The sequence below is a fragment of the Erithacus rubecula genome (genome assembly GCF_903797595.1).
Source record: "Erithacus rubecula genome assembly, chromosome: 18".
Classification (NCBI taxonomy): domain Eukaryota; kingdom Metazoa; phylum Chordata; class Aves; order Passeriformes; family Muscicapidae; genus Erithacus; species Erithacus rubecula.
In genome coordinates, this window is record NC_136670.1 from 6,700,973 (window position 1) to 6,723,655 (window position 22,683).

General features: G+C 45.7%; 2 protein-coding genes across 3 annotated transcripts; one reads left to right on the top strand and one right to left on the bottom strand.

Moving 5' to 3' along the window:
- Positions 1-60: 60 nt before the first annotated feature.
- On the bottom strand, positions 61-2,521 carry SNRPB (small nuclear ribonucleoprotein polypeptides B and B1). Its single transcript, XM_079321463.1, has 7 exons — positions 2,393-2,521; positions 2,156-2,307; positions 1,641-1,752; positions 1,238-1,390; positions 742-880; positions 460-585; positions 61-247 (listed from the first exon to the last, which is right to left on the bottom strand). The coding sequence occupies exons 1-7, from the start codon at positions 2,393-2,395 to the stop codon at positions 210-212; spliced, it is 723 nt and encodes a 240-aa protein (XP_079177589.1). The 5' UTR covers positions 2,396-2,521; the 3' UTR covers positions 61-209.
- Positions 2,522-2,564: 43 nt separating this feature from the next.
- Positions 2,565-22,682, top strand: ELMO2 (engulfment and cell motility 2). 2 transcript variants are annotated; one of them, XM_079321455.1, is made up of 22 exons: positions 2,565-2,842; positions 6,841-6,966; positions 7,100-7,140; positions 7,640-7,712; positions 8,038-8,088; positions 9,031-9,212; positions 9,970-10,069; positions 10,887-11,038; positions 13,749-13,827; positions 14,431-14,466; positions 17,308-17,358; positions 17,674-17,796; positions 18,386-18,520; positions 18,943-19,047; positions 19,127-19,235; positions 19,844-19,980; positions 20,300-20,463; positions 20,546-20,658; positions 20,961-21,068; positions 21,400-21,486; positions 21,806-21,879; positions 22,375-22,682. In XM_079321455.1, the coding sequence occupies exons 2-22, from the start codon at positions 6,889-6,891 to the stop codon at positions 22,573-22,575; spliced, it is 2,199 nt and encodes a 732-aa protein (XP_079177581.1). In that variant the 5' UTR covers positions 2,565-2,842; positions 6,841-6,888; the 3' UTR covers positions 22,576-22,682. The 2 variants fall into 2 exon arrangements, with proteins under 2 accessions (XP_079177581.1, XP_079177582.1); XM_079321456.1 differs by lacking the exon at positions 14,431-14,466 and having other exon boundaries at positions 2,565-2,840.
- The last annotated feature ends 1 nt before the right edge of the window (position 22,683 follows it).

Below are 22,683 nucleotides of genomic sequence, written 5' to 3' on the forward strand. Positions count from 1 at the left end.
AGTAGAGCAGTAAAAAGTAATGGCTGCACTTTCAACACAAACAGGCCAGCACAACAGTGATCCTAGTACTAGGTTTTCCTGCTTTATTAGAAAGGACAAACATTACCAGCAGTAGATATAAAATATACATAGCAAAGTCTGACGGTGGTACTGCTCAGTGTATCCCCTTCCTTGGTCTTCTCCCAGTTCAGAGGTACATTTCAGAATTCTCATGGCCTTGGGGGGCGCATGCCAGGTGGAGGGGGTCCTAGGAATAAAGGAAAGAGTTGATGAGAAAAGAAACAGCAACACTAAACAAAAAAGATATTTTCCCCATGCTCAAAAAAGCCACAGAACCACTTTTTGGCAAGAAAGCACTTATGACAACTAGCAGAGCTAGGGAGACACTGGAATGCATCACCCTTGAAACATATTACAGCTTCTTAGAGCCCCATGACAGTTGGGAAAAGCTCTGCTCACCTCTCATTCCTGGGGGTGGTGGTCTCATGCCTGGGGGGGGCATTCCCATGGGAGCCCCTCGGCCAGGTGGCATTCCCATGGGTGGGCCCATTGGTGGTCTCATGCCTGGAGGAGGTCCCATCATTCCTTAAGCCAGAGAAAAAACAAGCATGTAAATCCAGCTGAATGTTATTCAAGGCACTGACTGGGTATCAGGATATCTCCCACAACACCAGATTTTCATCAGAAAAATGTTACCACCAATTTTGCAACAAAACATGAGCTCTACAGAGTAATTCCTACCTGGAGGAGGGGCTCCTCTGCTCATGGGTGGGGGAGGACCCCCACGCCCTGGTGTGTACTGAGTTGGGGCTCCTGCTATGCTGGCAGTGGCTGCTGCAGCAGCAGCTGCAACTGTTCCACGACCCTGGGGTGTCATAACCTGTAGACAAAGCAAACAGACTCAGAAAAAATTGCACCTGCTTTATCCAAATAACTGAAAAAATAACATTGAAATCCCCTTTCAGTAAACTGCACCGGTCTTAACTTACTAAATAACATTACAACCTGTAATACGATTCACTGGATACCACTTGAGTTATGAGTGAAAAGCTACACTTTACAACCCTCTTATTCTGTCATATAGGACAATACCCAGGGAGATCTAGTACCAAAAAAAGCCTTGCTAGGCTCAAACTTCGTGGTAACAGGAATTAAGATTACAGTTCCTCCACTACACCAATTTCTTGCATCACACTGGTACCAAAAAATAAAAACCACGTGGGTCACAGTATCTCACCTGTTGGGATGGTCCTCCCACTCCTCTGACAGGGCCAGCTAATCCTGCTGGAGCCTGTGGCATGGGAGCCCCAGCTGGAACTCCCCTCCCTGCTGCTCTCCCAACACCAGGTCCTCCAGCAGCTCCAGCGAGGGGTACCCGGGCAATTCCAGTCTGAAAACACAGCCCCCAAAAAGAAAGATTAATCAGAAGTCCTCAGATCCCACAGATGCCCACAGCCTTCCTTTGTCCAATTAAATGTCCAAGGCCACTAAGGAATTAGAGCTTCCTGCACTGATGTTTGTTGGATCTAGTCATAACACATCTCTAAGTGTACAACAATACAATAGTAGTGTTCCCCTGCAAAGAAGCAAATTCATCAGATTTCCCTTCCCTTTTTCTTTAGCTCTCTGCTCATTCTTACATCTTTTGGAGGTGGCCCTTCAACCGTCATGGACACCAGGTTTTCCCCTCGCAGCAACACAAGACCAAGGACTCGTTTCTCTTCCCGCTCTGGCTGTTTTGAATTCTTAGGTCTGGTGAGAAAAAAAAAATTGCAAAACAGGAGGGAAAATTGAATGAATGAATGAATGAATGAATGAATGAATGAATGAATGAATGAATGCATGCTGCTCTTTGAGCTTACAACAGAGTAAATAACCAGGCTGACTCTGCAGAGAGGAGCACATTTTTATATGCCTCAAGCTAAGCATACAGAGAAGTCTAAACTGCAACAACTGGCATCACTTGTTGGTTATTAGGAAAGAAATGAAACGAAGGGTCCGGTAAGCCTGGGTGGTTTGGGGATCTGACAAACGACACCAAAGCCATGAGTGTTTTTGCAGGAGCCCGCAGCACACGCTGCCCCATCGCTGTCCCGGCTCTCGCCCCGAGCGCCCCGCCGGGGAGCCGGGCTGGGGGCACCTCCCCACCGCTCACTTGATCTTGCGGAACTCGTCGCAGTCGCAGAGAATGAGGTTCATGTGCTTATCGAAGGCCTTGAACGTGCCGATGAAGACGCGCCCATCCTGCAGGATGCACCGCATGCGGTAATCGATGTGCTGCAGCATCTTGCTGCTCTTGCCCACCGTCTGCAAGAGAGCAGCGTTACCCGGGCCCGGCCTGGAGCGGGGCTCGCCGCACCGCCGCCCCCGGGCCCGGGCCCGCTCCGCTCACCATGGTTGCGGCTCTCCGTGCTCCCGCCGCCGCCGCCGATCGCACCGCGCTCCTGCTCCCGCCGGAAGCTGCGACGCGCGGCCCCCGCCACTTCCGGCCGCGCTGCGCGGGCCCCGCCCGTTCCGGCGCGCGGCGGCGGCGCTTCCCGGGGCGGAGCGGGCCCGGGGCGGGGGGCTGCGCACAGCTCCGCGGCCCCGCGCTCGCTGTGGGGGCGGAGGGAGCCGAGCGCGGCCGCGGCGCCGCCGCAGAGCCCCGCGCCAGCCCGAGCGGCTGCCCTGCATGAGCTCCTGCACAGCCGGCCCCTGGCGCTCGCAGCCGCTGCCGGAGGCGGGGCACCGTGGGCACGGGGAACTGACGTGAGCCCCGCCGCGGCGGCCCCGGAGGCGAGGAGGGGCGCGGGGACGGGGGACGCTGGGCTGGCGGCGCTGACTCGGCCGCCGGAGCGGAGGTGTGCTGGGGCGGGCGGGCCGGGTGCCCGCGGTGCCCGCGGTCTCCATGGCAGCGCGGCGGGCGCGTGACGCGCCCAGGGGCGGCGCCAGCCCGGCAGCGCCGCGGCGGGAGCGCGGGGCGGCCGCGGGGGAGCGCGGGCGGCGGGCGAGGGCGGGGACGGGAACGGGAACGGGGACAGGGACAGGGATAGGGACAGGGATAGGGATAGGGGTGAGGAGAGGGATGGGAATGAGAAGGGCGATACGGAGTGCAGCTGTCGCGCCGCGCCTCCCGCCTGCTGCCTCCCCGGGCGCGCTGCGGCGCCGCGCCCACCGCCCTCCGCCCCGGCTCCGCTCTGGGCTCGCCGCCCCCGGCCCCGCCGTGCCGCGCTCCCGCCCCCGCTGCCCCGCCGGCACCGGGAGCGCCGGGGCCGCCGCTCCCTCGGGAGCCGCGGTACAGCGCGGACGGTGCTTGGCACGAAAAATGTCGTTTGATGCCTTGAACTGCGTTTTGGGCCAAGCTTCAGGGGTTACCGCCTGGCTGGCGGCTTGACTGATTGAAAATAATAAAGCAGTTCTCGTTTTGCTTGTTGCTATCAGTTTCTGCCTTTGCCTGGAGATGGTCGCTGCCGTGCTGTGTTGAAATGTGCGTGAGCAGTGCTTTTCAGCCGAAGTGCAGCCATGGAAGGCCTTTGGAGGAATGTAGGATTCCAGAGGCAGAGAATCCGAGCCCTTTGGTTCTCTGGTTTATCTTGAGAAAGATGTTTCTCATTGCTTGTTGTGTGAGGTAGCATAGAAAACTGCACAGCCTTTGGATTGGGCTCTGCTATCTCCTACCCTTTCTGCTGCTTGGCCAAGGAATGCGTCTTCTCTGCCCACCTGTCCCATTAGTCCCTCTGCCAACGTCACTTCCAACTTTAGCTTGGCCAGTTGGTGCCATCTGGGGACTTGCTGAGGGCTGCCGAAGGTGTTTTGTCACATCTACAGGTTTCAGAAGCTGCAGCTATTCGCTTGTTGACTGGGGGATTCTACCAGGCAGCTTTTCTTTTTCAGGGAGTGTTCTTTCATCCTCCTCATTTTCATTCTGTGTGCAGCACACTTTGTTCTCTATCTGTAATGAAAAGAAGATTGAGTTTGTGAATAGGGAAATCCTGCTTAAAATCCTCTAGTTGTTTTAGCTTGCAGCTTCTCAGAAGTCTTTTGAATACTGTGTTTTTAGTGGCTCTGCTGATTTTTCCTTACCCTGCAGCTACCCCTGCACCTCTGCTTAATATGACAGATCTCACTCTGCAGAAGCAGACTGAATTAATTTTTGATGGATTTTAGCTTGGCTTCTGTCTCTCTGTACAAACTGTGAGGAATTGTTTACATGCTGTTGAGAAGAATGTGCTGTGAGAGCATGCACATTAAGTGACTGATAAACACAATTACGCAACATCATGCTCTGTACTTCTTCATAAGAGCTTCTCTGCAATTTTATCTGCTCTATCACTGTTGCACTGCAGAATATCCATTGTAAAAGCAGACATCTTGACACCCCTCTTGTCTGCAGATGCAGAGTGAAATATTTTCAAAGCATGCTTTTGGCAGACAGCCTCATGTTAAGAGGCTGACCTGAAGTACTCTTTGTATTCACAGCCCAGTCTTCCTTGTTCCCTTCTGGAAAGCTCCTTCTGCTGAACCATCGATCTGTGTTGGTCCTTCAAAGCATTGTTTGACCAAGACTGTTCTAAAAAGTTTCCTCCAACCTTTTAAAATTTTTAATTCCTGCTTCTCTGGGTTCTCCTAGGCCAAGTTGCTTTGGTGTTCAAATATCTGCCTTGGTAGAGATTTCTGTGGTGCTGCTGTGCAAAAAAAACCAAAACCTTGAGGATATTTTTCAGAGTCCATGAAGCTCTGCTTCTTTCACTGTGTGTTTGCTGTGCCCTGAATACTGATTGGAATAGGGAGCATGGTTTGCCAGTCATGAGTGGGTGCTCATTTATGGAAGAAATTTGGGGCAGAAATAAGTGTTAAATATCGTGGTGAGTTACTTTGAATTTGTATGCAGCTGAGAGCTTTTTTTAGAGATACCAAGGTGGTGCAACACAACTTGGTTGGTCCCTGGTTTTGGTGGTGAGGATACCCAGGGAAGCTGCAGCTAGAGTGCATGACCTTTAGGTGTTGTGTGCCTTTGCAGTACTTTTTTGGGGTGAAACAGGGAATTTATATGGTTATTAAGGACATGATTTGGTGGTGGACTTAGCAGTGTTGTTCTTACAGTTGGACTTCATGGCCTAAAGGGTGTTTTCCAACCTAAATGTTCTGTGATTTCTGCATTTCCCCTCATATCAGTGTTTCTGTTTTAATGGACACTTCCCCTCTCTGAATGGGGCGTGTTCTGAGTGGGAAAAGACAAGTCAGAATTTGTAGAGGCTTCTACCTCTAGTAATCTGGACATCTTTGTTTTGGCATATAAAGTGCTGTATTTCCTTGTATTTTTCAGTAGCAATTTGCCACTTGCAGTACAAATGAAAGGCTATGACAGTACTGCAAGGGAGGCTGAAGAGAGAAGTGGTAATTAGATGCTAATTACTCATGCATAATTACTCATGGGTAAATTAGTTTAAAAAGTTGCAAATTCAGTTCTTAATACTCAGGGACAAAGCTTTGAGCCTTGTCTCTTCACTGTGCATTTGTTGTGTCTTGAACATTGAATAGGTTTAGATGTTTTCTGGCTGTGACTTGGCTCATTTGTGGGAGAGGTAATTACCTGCTCAGTTATTACAGGCTGGTTACTGGGGATGTTGTGTGTGTGCTTCTGCACAGGGCTCATGTTTCTCAGGCTTTCAGTTTAGGCCATTATAGCCTTTAATTGCTGGAGAACAGTGAGTGGGAATCACACATCCTTTGGGAACTGCTTGTCTGTTTCTAGATTTAATACATGGAAACCTGTGTACCCTGCAGGTCTGGAGGTGTCATACAAATTGGGCTCTTTGGGGAGTGCTGGTTGTGTACTGGTAATTGCCCTGAGTCTGCTGCTTTTCCAAGGCCAGCTAATGTGTGCTGCTTCTCTGAAAGCTTGGAGATGTTATTTTGAACCTAACTTGGCTGGCCCTTTTCTGCATGAGATGTGCTTAGTCTTAGCCATTTAATGAGTTTTAAGAAATAAAAGCCGCTGTTGGAATTGGTGCTCAAACAGAAAGAAAAAGCCAGGAATACTGACTTGTAGCCATCTCTGTGAATTGGGGCAGGCTTTCTAGAATATCATGAAGCTGTGAATCTGGCCTGTCAGATACTTCCCAGGTGGTGAAGGTGGTACAGTGGACCAAGTCTGGCTGTCACACAAGTGCAGGAGGTCATGACCAATTTTTTTTGGGTACAAACCACTGTGTGTGACAACTGACTGGAACCAAACCCTGAACATGAGCTTATGCTCTGAAAGGCAGATAAAGGAGTGAAAGGTAGACTTCCAGAGCAAATGCTGAGTTACCTTATTTTTTGTGATGTCTGCTCATGTTTTGGATTTATGATGTTACAGGAAGGGAATAAGATAAAGCCAGCTGCTGCTGCTTTGCTTAAGAACCTGTTTGAGTATCCTGAGTGGGTCAAGTTATCTAAGAAATTTGGATGGGGCATGAATAAGCACCAGCCTACAGGAGGGAGGCTACCTGGGCAGTCTGTTCCTGCTCTCACCTACAGACAGCAGCTGAGCCTGGGGAGCTGCTGCTTTAGTGGTCCTGCAGACTGAGCTGCCAGTACAGACAGTGGGTGGCAGATGCGGCTGGTCAGTCACTCTCCTTCTTGTGAGTGCCCCAACAAGCTCTCAGAAGTATTCTTCAGGTGATGAAGCTGGGCATGCAATTTCACAACATGCTGTTTGTGTGAGGCCTTGGTCCTCTGCTAATACTAGGTGTTTGTCTCTTTCAGGCCCAGAAAACCGTAAGGCTGAGCTTGGGTGTTTTGAAGCTTGGTGTTAGATTCAGTGTAGCAAATGAAACAGTTTTCAGAGAAGATGCTCACTATCCTTTCTCTTAACAGGTGTGAAGGTGTATGCTGCTGTAGAGGCACCTGGAGGAATCTGGAGCAATGCCACCCCCTTCAGACATTGTGAAAGTGGCTGTTGAGTGGCCAGGTGCCAATGCCCAGCTGCTGGAAATAGATCAGGTGAGACCTGGTAACCAGATGGGGGAGAAAAGGCACCCAGCATTGATACTGGAATGTGGGAAGCATAGAAATGGGCAGTATTCCTTTTTGGTTGAGAGGAACACAGCTACTGAGGACTCTCTTTCTGTTCTAGAAAAGGCCTCTTGCATCCATCATCAAGGAGGTCTGTGATGGGTGAGTAGTTCTCTGGGAATCTTTGTGGAGAAAGTCTGTCCTGCTGACAAATCTTGCTGGGTTACTGTGGAAGTCTGCTGCTTGTTAATGTGCTGCTAGCACTGTCCTTGCTGCCTGCTGCTGGTTTTGGCCATGGAATGGGTGGGGGTTTAAATTGTGAAGAAAAGGATCTCCTGGAAAATGGGCCCTTCCATTTTTATTTTAGTTCTAAGTGTATGCATTTGTATGCCCTAGGGTCAGTTTCTCTGAGGGTTGGCCCATCCTGCTGTTGTTGAAGTATTGGCCTCTTCTGGTGTTCCACAGAGCTGATTTAGACTAAGCTGAAATCCCTCATTGTCCTCAAAAAGAGTTTTCTCTCATCTTCGGGACATCTAATTTCCCCTGCCAAAGCTTTGCTTGAAAGTTTTCTTGCAACTTCCTGGGATCAAGCTAATTGTCCTAATTGACAGCCAGAAGAAAGAGGACAAAGACACTTAATGTATCCTTCTTCCTCTGCCAGGTGGTCGTTGCCAAACCCTGAGTACTACACGCTGCGTTATGCTGATGGTCCTCAGCTGTACATCACAGAGCAGGTCAGTGTGAGAGGCAGCAGTTTGCTGGTACCCTGGGTGACAGTCCAGAATGTCTTGGACTACAGGCATGGCACTAATCCTTGAGGAGCAGCATCTCTGCTCTCAGAGAGATTCAGGCTCAAGTGGTGCCATTCAACAGAGGAGCTTTGCACTGCTCTCGTTGCATGCCTGTAAGTGTGGGGACTCAGGCACTCGAGTTCAGTACCCTCAGTAAGGTTGTGTGGCCTAGGAGCCACTTCACTTGTGCATACAGATGTGCACTGTAGATCCAGCTGGGTTCTTTCCCCCCCACTTTTCCACAGTTTAAGTTTGGGTTTTCTTTCAGACTCGCTGTGACATCAAGAATGGAACAATCCTTCAGCTGGCAGTCTCCCCGGTAAATGCTTCCTCACCTCCCTCTTTCTCCTAACTCTCCATGGGTGACAGACTGTTTCTCACCTCTTGGCTTTTCTTTCTCCTTCTCCCCAAATTGCAGAGGGGTTATCTTTGTTGTGGGCAGTGAGGCATGCACTCCTTGTTTTCCATCCTGGCTGTGGTGTGTGTCTTTCCTTTGGATGCTCTGCCCTTTTATAGGATTTCCTGTCAGTAAATCCAGTCTACAGTTTTAATGCATTTCCTAGATTAGGATGCTGTGAAACACCTGACAAATGCATTCTCAATCTGAGTGCATTTAGTATGGTCAGTTAAAAAGCAACAATTCCAGTGATGGAATGCAAAAAATTAAGAGACAAATTTGATAAAGAGGAGATTGTTCCTGCTAAATTCTTACTATTGTGCCCTCAAAAGTCATCTTTTGCAGCTTTGTTTTTATTTAAATTCTTTAACCTATTTTGTGCAAATGTCTTGGCATAGAGCTGAGAGTGAGCAGAACTGGAAGAAGGTACTTGGGGAAAAGGGAATTAAGAAGATATCAGTGATCTGTGTCTGAGAAGTCTTACAGAATGTCTTGTGGATACACAAAATAAGATCATGCTTCTCTTTGAATCTATGAAACTGTTTATCAATATTGTGTTTCTTTAATGTTATTGTTCCATATTTCTGTACCCACCTCCATTCACCTCAGCAAGGAGAAAAACAGGCATTTGCCCTAACATGCAAAAGAGCATTTTACTCACCTCCTGCTTGGCTATAACTGTTGCTGAGAGAAGCCTTTTTATAGCCTGTCTTAGACTTGTTGACTGCACCTACTGAATGTGACTTTGCTGGTATCTCTAGCCTGGCTCTGCTCTCCCTGGGCTTCTGACAGAATGCTGCTGCAGGCAGGGCTCAGACTGCATGTGGCTGCTCTGTAAGTGGCCCCATCCCTGTCTCCTGCCAGTCCAGGGCAGCTCGCCAGCTGATGGAGAGGATCCAGTCTCACAGCATGGAAGCCCGGCTGGATGCCATGAAGGAACTGGCCAAACTTTCAGCAGATGTCACCTTTGCCACAGAGTTCATCAACATGGAAGGGATTACAGTGCTGACACGGCTTGTGGAGAGTGGCACCAAGCTTCTATCCCAGTAAGTTTCCTTTCTACCAGGACTCTGGCAGAAGGGGCTAATTTTGCTTGCTGAAGTGGCATTAAGCAACTAACCTTACAGCAAATGCTGATCTGAGACAAAGTGTCTCTGGTCATGAGGCAGAAGAGGAGACTGTCATGATTTGCTCTGCAAGTTTCCTCCACCACATTCACAGTGAATGATGATGCAAATAATTGAGTTGGATTTTCTGTTGCAGTTGTTATATTTCATTGAAAGTACTTTTAAAGTCTTGATAACTTACTGTAATAACATTTATAGATCTTCTTATATATTAACAGCTAATACTTTTTTGGCATTTTTTGCAATCTTTCCTTCAGTCGCTTTATTCTTTCTGTCTTGTGGTTATGTATTAAATTTTCATGCTGTGCCTTCATTATATTTCAAGTCAGGTCCCAATATTTAGAGGACAATTAACTTCCCTTAGGTTTTTTTTCTGATGTGAAAACGTGTTTGCTCCTTTGATTAGCCAAGTACTGATCCAGGTGGTTGTGAGTCTCTGGTGGCAGGACTGGGGACTTACTGCTGTTAATTTTAATTTGTGCTTATAACCAGGAAAAATAAAATATCTTTCTACAAAACAGTAAAATTATCTGCATAAATGCATAGACTTTATTGCTCCCCCAGGTGCCTAACTGTGTTATTAGGAGAACGTGGTGACATTTTTCTCATACCCAGCTTGAGCAGGTTTTTTTCCTTGCCAGCAGACCTCTTGTAACTGAATTCTTCCATTTCTCAGTTATAGTGAGATGTTGGCTTTCACCCTGACTGCCTTCTTGGAGCTCATGGACCACGGCATTGTCTCCTGGGACATGGTCTCAATAACCTTCATCAAACAGGTGAGTTTGGGTGGGTGGAGTATTATTTCTTTTCATGCTTTAATGCATCTTCCAGGAAGAGCAAAGGACTCTGAGAAGCTGAGTACTGAGTGTCCCAGTCTGGGGTTTCTCCTTTGCCCTGAGATCACCCCAGAGGGACATGAAGGTGGTTCAAACTCTGGTTTTCTCTGAAGCAGCTGAAGAGAGATTGCCAGAGAGGTTTTCTCTTTTCCCAAGGATTGTTTATTGTTTCATATCTCAGGGACTTTTTGCCTGGCCAGCAGAGTCTGCTCAGCCTGGCATCCATGGTGGAATCTGCCTGGTGAAGGCAGGGCTTATTTTATATAGTTTGTACTATGTATTACATGTTTACAAAATTTTCCCAATACAATACAATTTAATTAAATGGTCCAGCCCTGATCCCATCCAATCCAAGAGTACCAACGTGTCACCCAACATGGATGACATGGAGAAGAAGGATGAAAAGGTCTCCACCCCCAAAATTCTCCATCTTGGCCACATGTCCCTTATCATAAACATTCAAAAAAACCTATTTATCTATGTTCTAGCCATCTAATTTATACTTTACTAATTCTGGTAGCTTGTTTCCATTCCCTTTGTGCTGACAGGGGTTAGAATTCAGCACCTGTGACACCAGGATCTCACTCAGAGGTCTTTGAGACCCTCGCCAGGGGGGTTTTGAGACCCCCAAGGAGGCCAAGGGGTACACCCTGGGCTCCCACACTGAGAGCACAGTGTGCCCCCTCCCTGAGCCCTGTCTCCCTCAGCAGCAGCTCCCCTGGCTGGGCACTGCTGACCTGCAGCTGGTGTTGTGCAGATTGCAGGCTACGTGAGCCAGCCCATGGTGGACGTGTCCATCCTGCAGCGCTCGCTGGCCATCCTGGAGAGCATGGTGCTCAACAGCCAGAGCCTCTACCAGAAGATTGCAGAGGAGATCACTGTGGGCCAGCTCATCTCCCACCTGCAAGTGTGAGTGTCCACACAGCAGTGCTGTGATTTATACCAGTTTTATGACTACATTCTCTTATATTTGGAACACTTAAAGATTGTATTTTTTTTTAAGTATTACCAATATGAGAACTTACTTGAACTTTAAGATTTCTAATGGTTTTTTTTAAGAAGTGAGATTCTAGAAAAATATGTTCTGTGTTCTGGAAGCACTTGAGCACATGAGTGTTGAACAAAGATATTTACCTTAAAATAACTGCCTAAGTGTGTTCAAACTTGCATTTCACTAGAATAACTTCCCAAAGGTTTTGCATCCAGCTGTCTGTCATTTTTACCCCTTTTTAAGTTGTCTCCACTAGAATCTAAGAGCTTATCATCTGAGTTTTGTCCTGCATACTAAGGAAGAAAACAATTGCTTTTCTTGCCTGAAGGTATTAAAAATTCCCTTAATCTCCTTCCTCTCTATCCAAACAAACTGGCAAATTAATATCTGTCTCCTTGGGGTGTTTGTCTTGGTCAGTTCTACTCTTCATTATAAAAAAGCAGCATGTAGAGCTTTGAGTAGGTTGGGTATTTTCTCAAGCCTTTTAATTCTGAATGTGTGGAAAAGCACTATTTGTGAATGTGATTGATACTCTTTAATCAGTGAACAGCAGTTTAACCTAGTTTAACCAAATTATAATGCAAACAAAGTATTGCATCAATGTCAGTGTGTGCTTGGAATGTTTATACTTTTGAATTTGGTTAAGAGAAAAGCTGGACAAGTTCTCCTGACCACTCCAGCAGCTTTGTTCTGCCAAGAGTATATGCTCTTTCAGCTTTATGACTTCTGGTTTAGTCAAACACAGATTTGCTCCTAACATTGATGCAATTTTTATATTTACATTTTACATTTACATTTTTCACCTAACATTGATGCAGTTTTTTTTTTTTTTTAAAGCAAATTATCTTTGTTCAAGACATAAAGTTGTGTGTTTAAGTACTTCCAGAACACAAATGGTCACTTAAGAAAGCATCCATACAGGGAATATTTTGGAAAGGGAGGTGGAGGGTGAGTCAGGATTTGCTGGTGGTTTTCTTGGCAAGACCATCAGGAGGGAACAGTTCATAACAGAGGATATGTTCTGGAAGAACATGGAAGGACATGGAAACAAGTCCAAAGGAGATGAGTTAGAAGAGGAGAAACTAACCTAAAAAATTGTTCTGCTTTGTCAAAAAGCAAGCAGTGTGATGAAAAGGTCAACAAACCCTGAAAAGGAGAGCAAAAGTGAATGACAGACTTCAGAGACCTGTGCAGCTTGGAGGCCCAAGGAGAACCTAGGATGGTGCATGGAGATTTGCATGTTTGAAGTACAGCAGACTGATCAAAATGAAAAGATGTGGAAGGGAGCAGTAGAAGAAAGAATATGGTTGTTATCCAGAGATATGTCAAAGTGAGGAAAATAGGTATTTAAGCTAAAAGTAGTGCTGGCTTTAGAGCTTTCATAAAAAAGATCCTTTGTTTCTACATGTATAGTTAAGCAAATAAAAAATATTTTTGAAAAAAAGTATATTCATTCACACAAATTCATTGAGGTGATACACTGGACTTCATCAGAAGAGTTTGTTGCAAGAGTGCAGTGGGTCTGTCTGAGATGGAGTTCACTTCCCCAGGGCTGCCCTCACAGTGCTGTGCTGTGCACTGAAAACTGAAAAGATTGATAAAGAACCCACTGTTTTTGCTGCTGCTGAGCAGTGCTCCAGCATCAGAGCTGTCTCTCCAATGTTTCCTCCCCTCATCCACTACCCCTGGGGCTGGACAAGGTCTTGGGAGGGGACATAGCCAGGGCAGCTGACCCAAACTGACCATATGACATCTGCTCAGCACTAAAATCTAAGAGAAAGGAGGAATGAAGGTCATTTGCTACATGACATTTGTCTTCCCAAGCAAGTGCTGTCTGTGCTGAAGCCCTGCTTCCCAGGAAGTGGCTGGACATCACCTGCTAGTGGGAGGTAGAGAATAAATCTTTTGTTTTCCTTTGCTTCCATGCCCAGCCTTTGCTTATGCTTTAAGCTGCCTTTATATTGAATGTTTCCCATCCTCTTTTCTCCCCTGCCTTGTCCTGCTGAGGAGGGGAGGGATAGAGTGGCTTAGCAGCCAAGGTCTATCCCCCAGGAAGAGTTAGAGTATTGCAGGAAATAAACCTGTATTTTATAGAATATCAGGAGGAGGATAGAAGAATATCACACATTTAGAAGCTTAGTTTTGTGCTATTTTGAACATGACAAGTTTAGCCACATCCTGTGTGTGACCTAGGAAGGGGCTAAGCACCCTTTCCCTGAACAAGTTCTTCAGTGAAACATTCTTTTCCCCTTACTTCAGTTTGCTTTTGGTGGCTTCCATTGGCATAGGGGAGAAAAATAACTTGCTCCATACAAGTTTCAAGCTGTATCCATGTCGCAGACTGTAATAAACAGGTTTTACAGAGATAGTTTCAGCATTGGAAACAAACTGTGGTGGTGCTGGGCTGCAGTCTGCTCTGTCTCCTGGATAATGGACCTATCAGTCAGAAATTTCTATCAGGTTTTTGCAAGCCTTCTGAAGAGTTGGACATCATAAGCATAGGTTACATGTGTCTTGCTTGTCTCTTGAAAATGCAAGACAGCTGTAATCATGGTGCAGGTAAAGCAGCAAGCTGTAATACTCTGTACTGCCTGTTTCCTTACAAGCCTCCCTTTTTTGCCTCTGCAGCTCAAACCAAGAGATTCAGACATATGCCATTGCCTTGATCAATGCCCTGTTCCTGAAGGCACCTGAGGACAAGAGACAGGTTTGTTCTTGCCTTTTGACTTTAAACCTGAGTGATGGTTGTTGCCTGGCTGTTTATGCCTCAGAAATCATATTGTCTGGGCAAGGTAGACCTCAGACCTTGCCAAGAACTTGAAGTGGCTGTTTCAGTATGGCAACAGAGGAGAAAAAGTACCATCCCATTAAAAATGTGTCCTGGAGCACACATCTATATTTAGGACATGCTCAGAAAGGATTCTGAAAGACCTTCAGAGACAAAGTAATCCTCCAGACAGCATGGGAAGTTTTTTAAAGTTGGTTGTGTATGGGAGAGGTAGGCTGGGTAAACTCCTTGGGGCTGTATGTACTTAATAAAATAACACCCCACTTCCCTCTCCCCCAAAAAGGGACCTTTCTTAAGTCATAGAGGGATATTCCTGCTGGCAAATGTGAGAAATGAAACACTGCCCTGCTCTGAGGAAACTCCCAGGATCTCAGCTACCTGCAAGACATGCATATGTGTGTATTGTGTAGCTTTGCTGTGTTAAGCCTTTCTTCTCTAGTGCCCTGTTTGTGCCTTATTCCTGGACTCCAAGCTAAATCCTGTCTGCTTCTCTTTGTGCCTTTTTTTGCTTTCTGCCAGCAGGACAAGCTGCTTAACCCACTAGACCTGCCCATCACTGTAAGTAACTCAAGCCTGGGGGCTGGTCATGTAGGGGACCTGTAGGCATGTTAGCTTTTCTCTAGCTGTGCCTCCTTGTATCCCAGGGATGATGCCCACAGCCTCAGAGAGTGGATGAACCTAGGGAGAAGGGCGGGAGGACTCCTGGGAAGGCACTCAGACTGTGGAGGGAAGAATCAGTAGCAGGAGACACCTGAATGGCTTACTGTGCACACAAGGTCATACAGATGGTCATAAAAGGAAACTGATACTGCAAGACTGACCAGGTGAACCAATTGTAAAACTGGAACAAGTCCTTTAGCAATCTGAATCTCCTTAAACTTACTGCAGCATGAGTTTATACCCCCAGTCTCACTTGTGCTAATGACAGTTTCACATCCAGCTGCATCCTTCTAAAGATAGAGCTGTTTGTCTGTGAAGAGCAGTCACGAAACTTGATGCTGACTGGGGGCTAGAGCATAAATTCTGCCTAATTTGTAATTCTCCCTTATGGTAATTGTAGTGTAAGAATGTTTTTGACCCTGTGCTAACTCCAGGGAAATCACTACTCTTGTTAATAGGTTGATTTGGGACCTTCTGTTTTGAGATACTGGTACATTTTTTTTGATTATTTGCATGGCACAGAGAATATTCCACTTTTTTCAAGGATGCAGCACCTTCAGAGTGGAAACTGCTGTATCAATAACTGTTACATAATTTCTAATATTAATGGATATTCTTAATGCATTAATGTAAGAAAAATCATGCTTCTCTGTTGGTAATTCAGTGAAGATAGTTGACTTTATAGCAAACAAAATTCCAAGGGATTTTTCACTCTTTTTCCCCTCCCTTGAATACAATCCAAATGACCACAAAGGACCATGAAGTTGACTAAGGGGCTTGGATTATTTTCCATATAAACAGAGCCTGAGAGATTTGGGGTTGCTCAGCCTTAAGCAGAGAAGATTCAGGGAGGTCTTACATGTTTAAATAAGGATGGAAGAGATTAAAAAAGAGGAGGGAGCCTGCTTCCTCTCAGTTATGCCTACTGACAGGACAAGAGGCAGTGGGCATCCATAAAAACCCAGGAAATTCCACATGAACACTGGCACACCCACACAACATTAATATGAGAGTGGCCAAACACTGGAACAGATTACCCAGAGAGATTATGGAGTCTCCATGTCTCCAAAACCAGTCCTGGGCACCCAGATCTGTCTGATGTTGCTTGAACCAGTAGAGTTGGACTAGGTGATCTCAAGACATCCCTTTCAGCATAAATCATTCTGTGTTCCTATGACCATCAAGCAGCAACATGGGCCTTACTGGACTTTCAGCAGAGCATAGATCCCTTAGCAGTGGTTAGACTGTGTGCACTCATGCTTCTTTCTATGCTGCTTAGAATTGTTTAATTGTCTTTGTCCTTCCCACTTTTTATCTGCTTCAGTCACCTGTTAACTCCATCCTCCATCCCAGGTACAAACTAATTCCTTCAGAAAAAGGATTCTTTGTGTCACATGCATGAGTAAGTTCTAACAGAGTCTTGTCCTATTCTCAGTACTACATCTCACAAATAGTAGTAGAAAATAATGACTCAGAGGGCAGTGTGTTCTCTCTGAAAGCACCTCCTACTTCATCTAGATGCTCCTTAGAACCTTCCACTCAAGCACTGACTCACTTTGGTTGTAGCATGAGCACTGCTGAACTTGCAGCCCATTATGGCTTGGCTGTCAGTCACTGTCTTGGTTCAGGAGGTTTCTGTCTGGATCAAAAGTGATAATAGGGACTCTGAACAAGATTAATGCACATATTTTACCAGACTTCTTACTCTGTCAAGAGTGTTGATATAAGCAGTTGGAAAGTCTTGGATTTTTCAGACTGTGCAGCTGATTGAGTGCAATTGTCTGAGACTCCACATCTGCTCCCAGTTCTCAATCTGCACTGCACAGGAACGTGAAGAGATCTCAGACTGTCTGTTCTTTTGGACTTCATCCAGATGATAAGATGCCCAACAGATTTTTCTTACCCAAAAGATTTTGCTTGTGATACTCACCTTGACATTAGCACTTGTGCCATTCTCCTAGCAGGGTAATGACATCACTGGTATGTTAGAAAGTGCATCTTCACAATTCACAAGGAAAGCTCAGGTTAAGGTTTTGCAGATACATGTGTAATTGTTGCTGGAACTGAAGGCATCTTGCATCTGCTGTGAATGTTTGTCGTCATGACTTGATGTTTGGGAAACCTTCCTCATCTAGAGAAGGAAGCCATGCAGTCAACAGGGAAACTGGAAGCTTTCCTCTAAGCATGAAAATGATTAGCCTGCATTTTTGTAAATTGAAATGCTGCTGCAAATTGTCCTCAAGCTGACTTCTGAACATCTCTTTAGGAACTGGACAAAGGAAATAAATCTTGGAGGGTTTTTGAGAGGCAGGAGACCTGAAACCTGCATCCCATAGCTCTTTTTATCTTGGGTGTTTACCTTGGTATAAGAAGCTGTGAAATGCTAATTGGAGGAAGCTGTTGTAGGCAGATTTTTCCTGGGCAACACACAATATGCTCCCTGCTGCCATATTTCCTCATAGTGAAATACCATTTGATGTCCAACATTAAGCTAAATTTGCTTCTGTGCTTTGACTCTGCTAGTGGCTTTCTCCACACTGGTGATGGTCTGTAGGGGAGCCATCTATGAGTTGTGGTGAGATGCTATGCTAAATTGACTCTAATACTGTAGAAAAGCACTTTGTTGTATGCCAGTGCTATCTCCAATTCATAGGCTTCTTCCATTTTCTCCTTTCTGCACAGTGTGGGCTTTTTGTTTATATTTCACTCATGTTATTTCATCTTTAAATTCCACAACAGGAAATGGCTAATGCATTTGCCCAGAAGCACCTGAGGTCTATAATCCTAAATGTAAGTATGTTGTGGAATGACAAAGTGCTTCCTAATGTCCTCTCAATGGAGGTTTCACTTGTGCATGGTGTAAATTCTGCTGCCCTCAGGGCACTTTCAGAAAAGTGACTCTTTCAAAGGTAAAACTTGTTCAAAAGGGAGTTACCAGGATGCTGCTTTCTGCTCTTATAGACCATTATAGTTATGCTTCTGGTGGAATATGGAGGTTGAATCTTCCTACAGAGAGATGCACGTGCAGTCTGGCATATGCCTAGGGCTAATGCCTCAGCTTTTATTTGCATTCTCCTAATTTCTACCCTTTCCTTTATTTTGCAGCATGTGATCAGAGGAAACCGCCCCATTAAAACAGAAATGGCACATCAGCTCTATGTGCTGCAGGTCCTGACCTTTAACCTCCTGGAAGAGAGAATGATGACCAAGATGGATCCCAATGATCAGGTGACTGTTAGAGCCAAGTAAGATCTGATGGAACAGATCTTGTAGGGGCCTTATTCCTGAGCTCCCTAGCACTATAGAATTTGCAGTGGATGGTGCATAAAGCTTCAAACTCACTCTTCACATTGTAAATCTTGAGATTAGGGTATGCTCATGACCACTTTATTCTGTGGAACTTTGAGATGTAAGTGGGCACTGAAAGTCATATACTCCTTTCTTGACCAGTGTGATGCCAGCTGTCAAACTGGTTAAAGTTTAGCTCTGTGGAGGGCACATCATTTTATCTGTTTCCTTGCAGTATAGGAGGAAAACTGGGCATTTTTAAGGTGTCTGTTACTCAGCAATACTGCAGTTTTTAAGGAGAAAAGCCATAGCATTACCTCAATGCCTAGAGACTGCTTGTAACTAAACTTGCAGCTAAAGAAAAATGCAAACAAATATTTTGCATTACCCATTGTACTGAAACTTGCCATTTTGAAATGGATTGCCTCTTTGTGCATAGTGTTAATGAGAGATGCAGGACTGTGCATTATGTGAAAATACCTCTGTAGTGATTAAGCATGTCACCATTTCCCTGCCTTGTGTCCTTCAGGCACAGAGAGACATCATATTTGAGTTGAGAAGAATTGCATTTGATGCAGAGTCTGACAGCAACACCGTCCCTGGCAGCGGAACCGAGAAACGCAAAGCCATGTACACCAAGGACTACAAGATGCTGGGATTCACTGTATGCATCTAGACTGAAAACCTTGGGAAGGCAATCTAAGCAAACTCCATTGGAGTTGTGGGGAAATAAGGAACAGAAATAGCTGTTTCCTTTACCTTACTTCTGTCTCTGATTTAACAGATTCAGTTATACTCTCACTCCTGGGGAAGATCATTATGAATTTGCTGTGGGTTAAATGCAAGGGTTCATTAGGCTTTCTCTGGAGGTGCTTCCTTACCATATGCACCTGTGCTATGAAGAACCTTGGAGTCTGCCTCTCCTCTAGAATGTTCAGATAGCATTGTCAGCAGGTGTTCAGAGTTACCTCTTGGATAGATGTGAGGGAATGCTTGATGGACAGGTGGTAGAAAATTCACTCAGAAAAGCTACACAATTCCCTTGAGCTAATTTGTTTGAATTCTTTCTACACACTCTTTTCACAGAATCACATCAATCCAGCCATGGATTTTACACAGACTCCTCCTGGCATGCTGGCATTGGACAACATGCTTTACTTGGCCAAATTTCATCAGGACACCTATATCAGGGTATGTGAAGCTGCTGATTTTTACAGATGCCAACACCTCAGCAGCTCTTCTTAGTGTGTGTGGCATCCTGTTCTTGTAGATTGTTCTGGAGAACAGCAGTCGAGAAGATAAACACGAGTGTCCCTTTGGGCGCAGTGCCATTGAGCTCACCAGGATGCTTTGTGAGATCCTGCAGGTTGGGGAACTCCGTGAGTACCGTGTTACCCAGCTTTACAGGCTGCTGGGCTGATGCTTCTAGAAGCTCAGAGTCACAAGAATTTGTACCTTGATCTCACTTCTGCCATGTAAGGACAGGGCAAGCTTGGAATTAGCACTGTTATGTCCAAGTGATAATACCACTATCAAAATAAAGTAAGAAATATTGGTGTGTGCACTCTGGTTCTCCTGAAGGAGAAAGCTTCAACTTCCCAGAGCTTCAGGAGGGTGCTGTATAAAAAAAAATAGTCTTGAAACTATCATGAACTTGGGAAAAGTTTCTTAGCTCTGACAGTTTTAAAACAGCATTCTGAGAAAATTAACCACTGTGAGAAATTCCACCAGAGGGAGGTGGGAAACACTGCAAGCAATTATTTGAGGGGACCAGAATGAAAAGGGCATGAGTCACAGAGGTTTGCATGGCAAAGTGTGGGGACAATTGCTGTTGTCAATAAACTGTCTATGGAGTGACAAAGTATTGAACTGTCTTAATCTCTTGGGGTAAGAACTGTTGCAGACCATCATTTGTCTGTCACTTTAGTTACTCCTAGTACCTTTTGTCCAATATGCTCACATGGTTGTGGTTTGTTTCTTTCTGAAGCCAATGAAGGCAGAAATGACTATCACCCCATGTTTTTCACCCATGACCGTGCATTTGAGGAACTGTTTGCCATCTGTATCCAGCTGTTGAACAAGACCTGGAAAGAAATGAGGGCGACAGCAGAAGATTTTAATAAGGTCAGGGTGGAGAAGAGATACTTTTGTAAAATATTTTGTAGATCAGCACATGTTCAATCAGCCTGTGCATTTGGTTAAAGAGTAAGGTGCAGAAGATGTAGCGGGGCATTGGTATGGGCTGTCAGGGAGGATGTCTCAGCTTTTATTTGGAATACTCTGAGGGCCTTCTTAGTTTTTCTGGATCTTCAAAGTCACTAGTGTGCTCATACTCCTGGCCTTGGTTATCCCATGTCAATTCTTTGCTGCCACTGAGCTGTGTCCTGATACTCTGCTACCAACAAGAATGTGGCTTGTTTTTCTTCCTGTCCCACCTCTTTAGGTTATGCAGGTTGTTAGGGAACAGATCACAAGGGCTCTCCCTTCTAAACCAAACTCCTTGGACCAGTTCAAGAGCAAACTGCGCAGCCTGAGCTATTCGGAGATTCTGCGGCTCCGCCAGTCTGAGAGAATGAGCCAAGATGACTTCCAGTCTCCTCCCATTGTGTACGTGCCTGACAAAAACAGTTGCCTCCTATCCTTGCCATTATCTCCATTTTCTGCTTACTCTTCCATATTTGATTGCCAGGGAGCTGAGAGAGAAAATTCAACCGGAGATCTTGGAGCTGATAAAGCAACAGCGCCTGAACAGGCTTTGTGAGGGAAGTAGCTTTAGAAAAATTGGAAATCGCAGAAGACAAGGTAAGGTGACAGTGTCTACTTTATTTTTTATGTGAAGAACTGTAGCAAATAAGATCTAATTAATTAATCTGTCAGTAGGCATGTTGGCAGAAAGAAGAGCTGGTTACTTGGGCTGTCCATATCAGCCAGTAATTTGGGATGGCACAGATGTGCATTTCTAAGAACAGAGACATCCTCTCATGAATAAGAAGCTGTGCTGAGGAGCTGGGCGAGCAGATGGATTGGGTGGAGAGGCTGAAACAGTGGTTGTGAGACTTTCTATGAATGATCTTGCTCAGCTTACTCTACTTGGTGTGTTCCAGAAAGATTCTGGTATTGTCGCCTGGCTCTGAATCACAAGGTACTACACTATGGAGATCTGGAAGATAATGCCCAGGGGGAAGTGACCTTTGAATCTTTACAAGAAAAAAGTAAGTCCTGATTACAGGCTGTGCACTGCTTGTAATAGAGACTGTGCTGTCCAGAGGCTGAATATAATCCTAGATGAAGATGAAAGACCCAAGGCTGAAGCACGGACTAAGGGGATACCAGCTTTTGGTCCTTGTCAAAATTCTTTAAATCTTGGAATTACTTGATCTTTTTTAAAAGCCAGCTGCAGGGATGTCTTACTGGTAATATGTTTTGGAAAACTGTACTAATGAGCTAAAAAACCAAACAGTGTTCTGTTGCAAAGACAAAACAAAGTTCTGTCTTTTCCTGGTTAGGATTGCTTGTTTGGGAGCTTTACTTTTTCACTGTTAGTTCCAGTTGCAGACATCAAAGCCATTGTCACAGGGAAGGATTGTCCACACATGAAGGAGAAAAGTGCACTGAAACAGAATAAGGCAAGTGCTCCCTTTTTGCTGTCATTAATATGTGATGCTGTAGTGTTTAAGACTGAAAGTGAGCAACAGGAGGAAATGATCTCCCCCAGTGCAGGTGTGTTGTGTACAAACCCCATCTCCTGTCTGAGCCCTTTCCTAGTGTTCCTTTGTGACTGCAAGGAGCTGTAAGCATGATTGTGCTGCAGTCTCTTCAGAATTGCTCACAATACCAATATGGGAAGGTGGACTGAGCTGCAGCAAGGCAGCTCTCGGGGTGGCAAGGCAGAAGGTGCTGTATTGTTTTGTTCAGTTGGTGAGTGAAAGATTCTTTTCCATTTAGGAAGTGTTGGAATTGGCCTTCTCCATATTATACGATCCCGATGAGACCCTGAACTTCATTGCACCTAACAAATATGAGGTAAGAAACAGAGTGATTAAGCAAGAGAATGTACAGCAATTAACTTCAGAGATTCAGTGCTTCTCATTGAAGATTTCAGCAGGCTGTCTCTCACAACATTCATTCCTGGAATATTATGGTGATGCTTACTATGAACCATCTTTTTTTTCCCCTTAGTTACGTTTTTCATTTGAACAAAAGTTCCACACTAATTTCCCCTCATCTGGACTGCTATATTTTTTCCTCCTATGATACCTAGAATAGGTTTACTTTTTTCAGTTATTGTGCCACAGTAGAAGCTCTTGTCCTTCTACTACAACCGTAGGTTCACATTTTCCTCTAGGCTTGTTAACTTCCATTGGAAATCTCTGTGGATACCGTTTTAGGGTTGAGGGTGGGATTTTTCCCCATATTAACTCCCTCCAGTGTTTCCTGTCTTGAAGTTCACGGAGGGAAAGATTCGACATAAGGTTTCATTTATGCCTGGCGTGGTGAATTACCCCTTCTTTTCCACAGTACTGTATCTGGATTGATGGGCTTAATGCTCTCTTGGGGAAGGACATGTCCAGTGAGCTGACCAAGAGTGACCTGGACACGCTGCTGAGCATGGAAATGAAGCTGAGGCTGCTGGACTTGGAGAACATCCAGATCCCCGAAGCGCCGCCACCGATCCCCAAGGAGCCGAGCAGCTACGACTTCGTGTACCACTACGGCTGAGCCGGGGGCAGGGAGCCCGCCGGGGCCGTGCCGCGGGCCGGGGGCGGGGGCCCCGGCGCCGCCGCCTTTTGTATCGGTTCCAATAATAACCAGTAGCGCTCCTCGCCG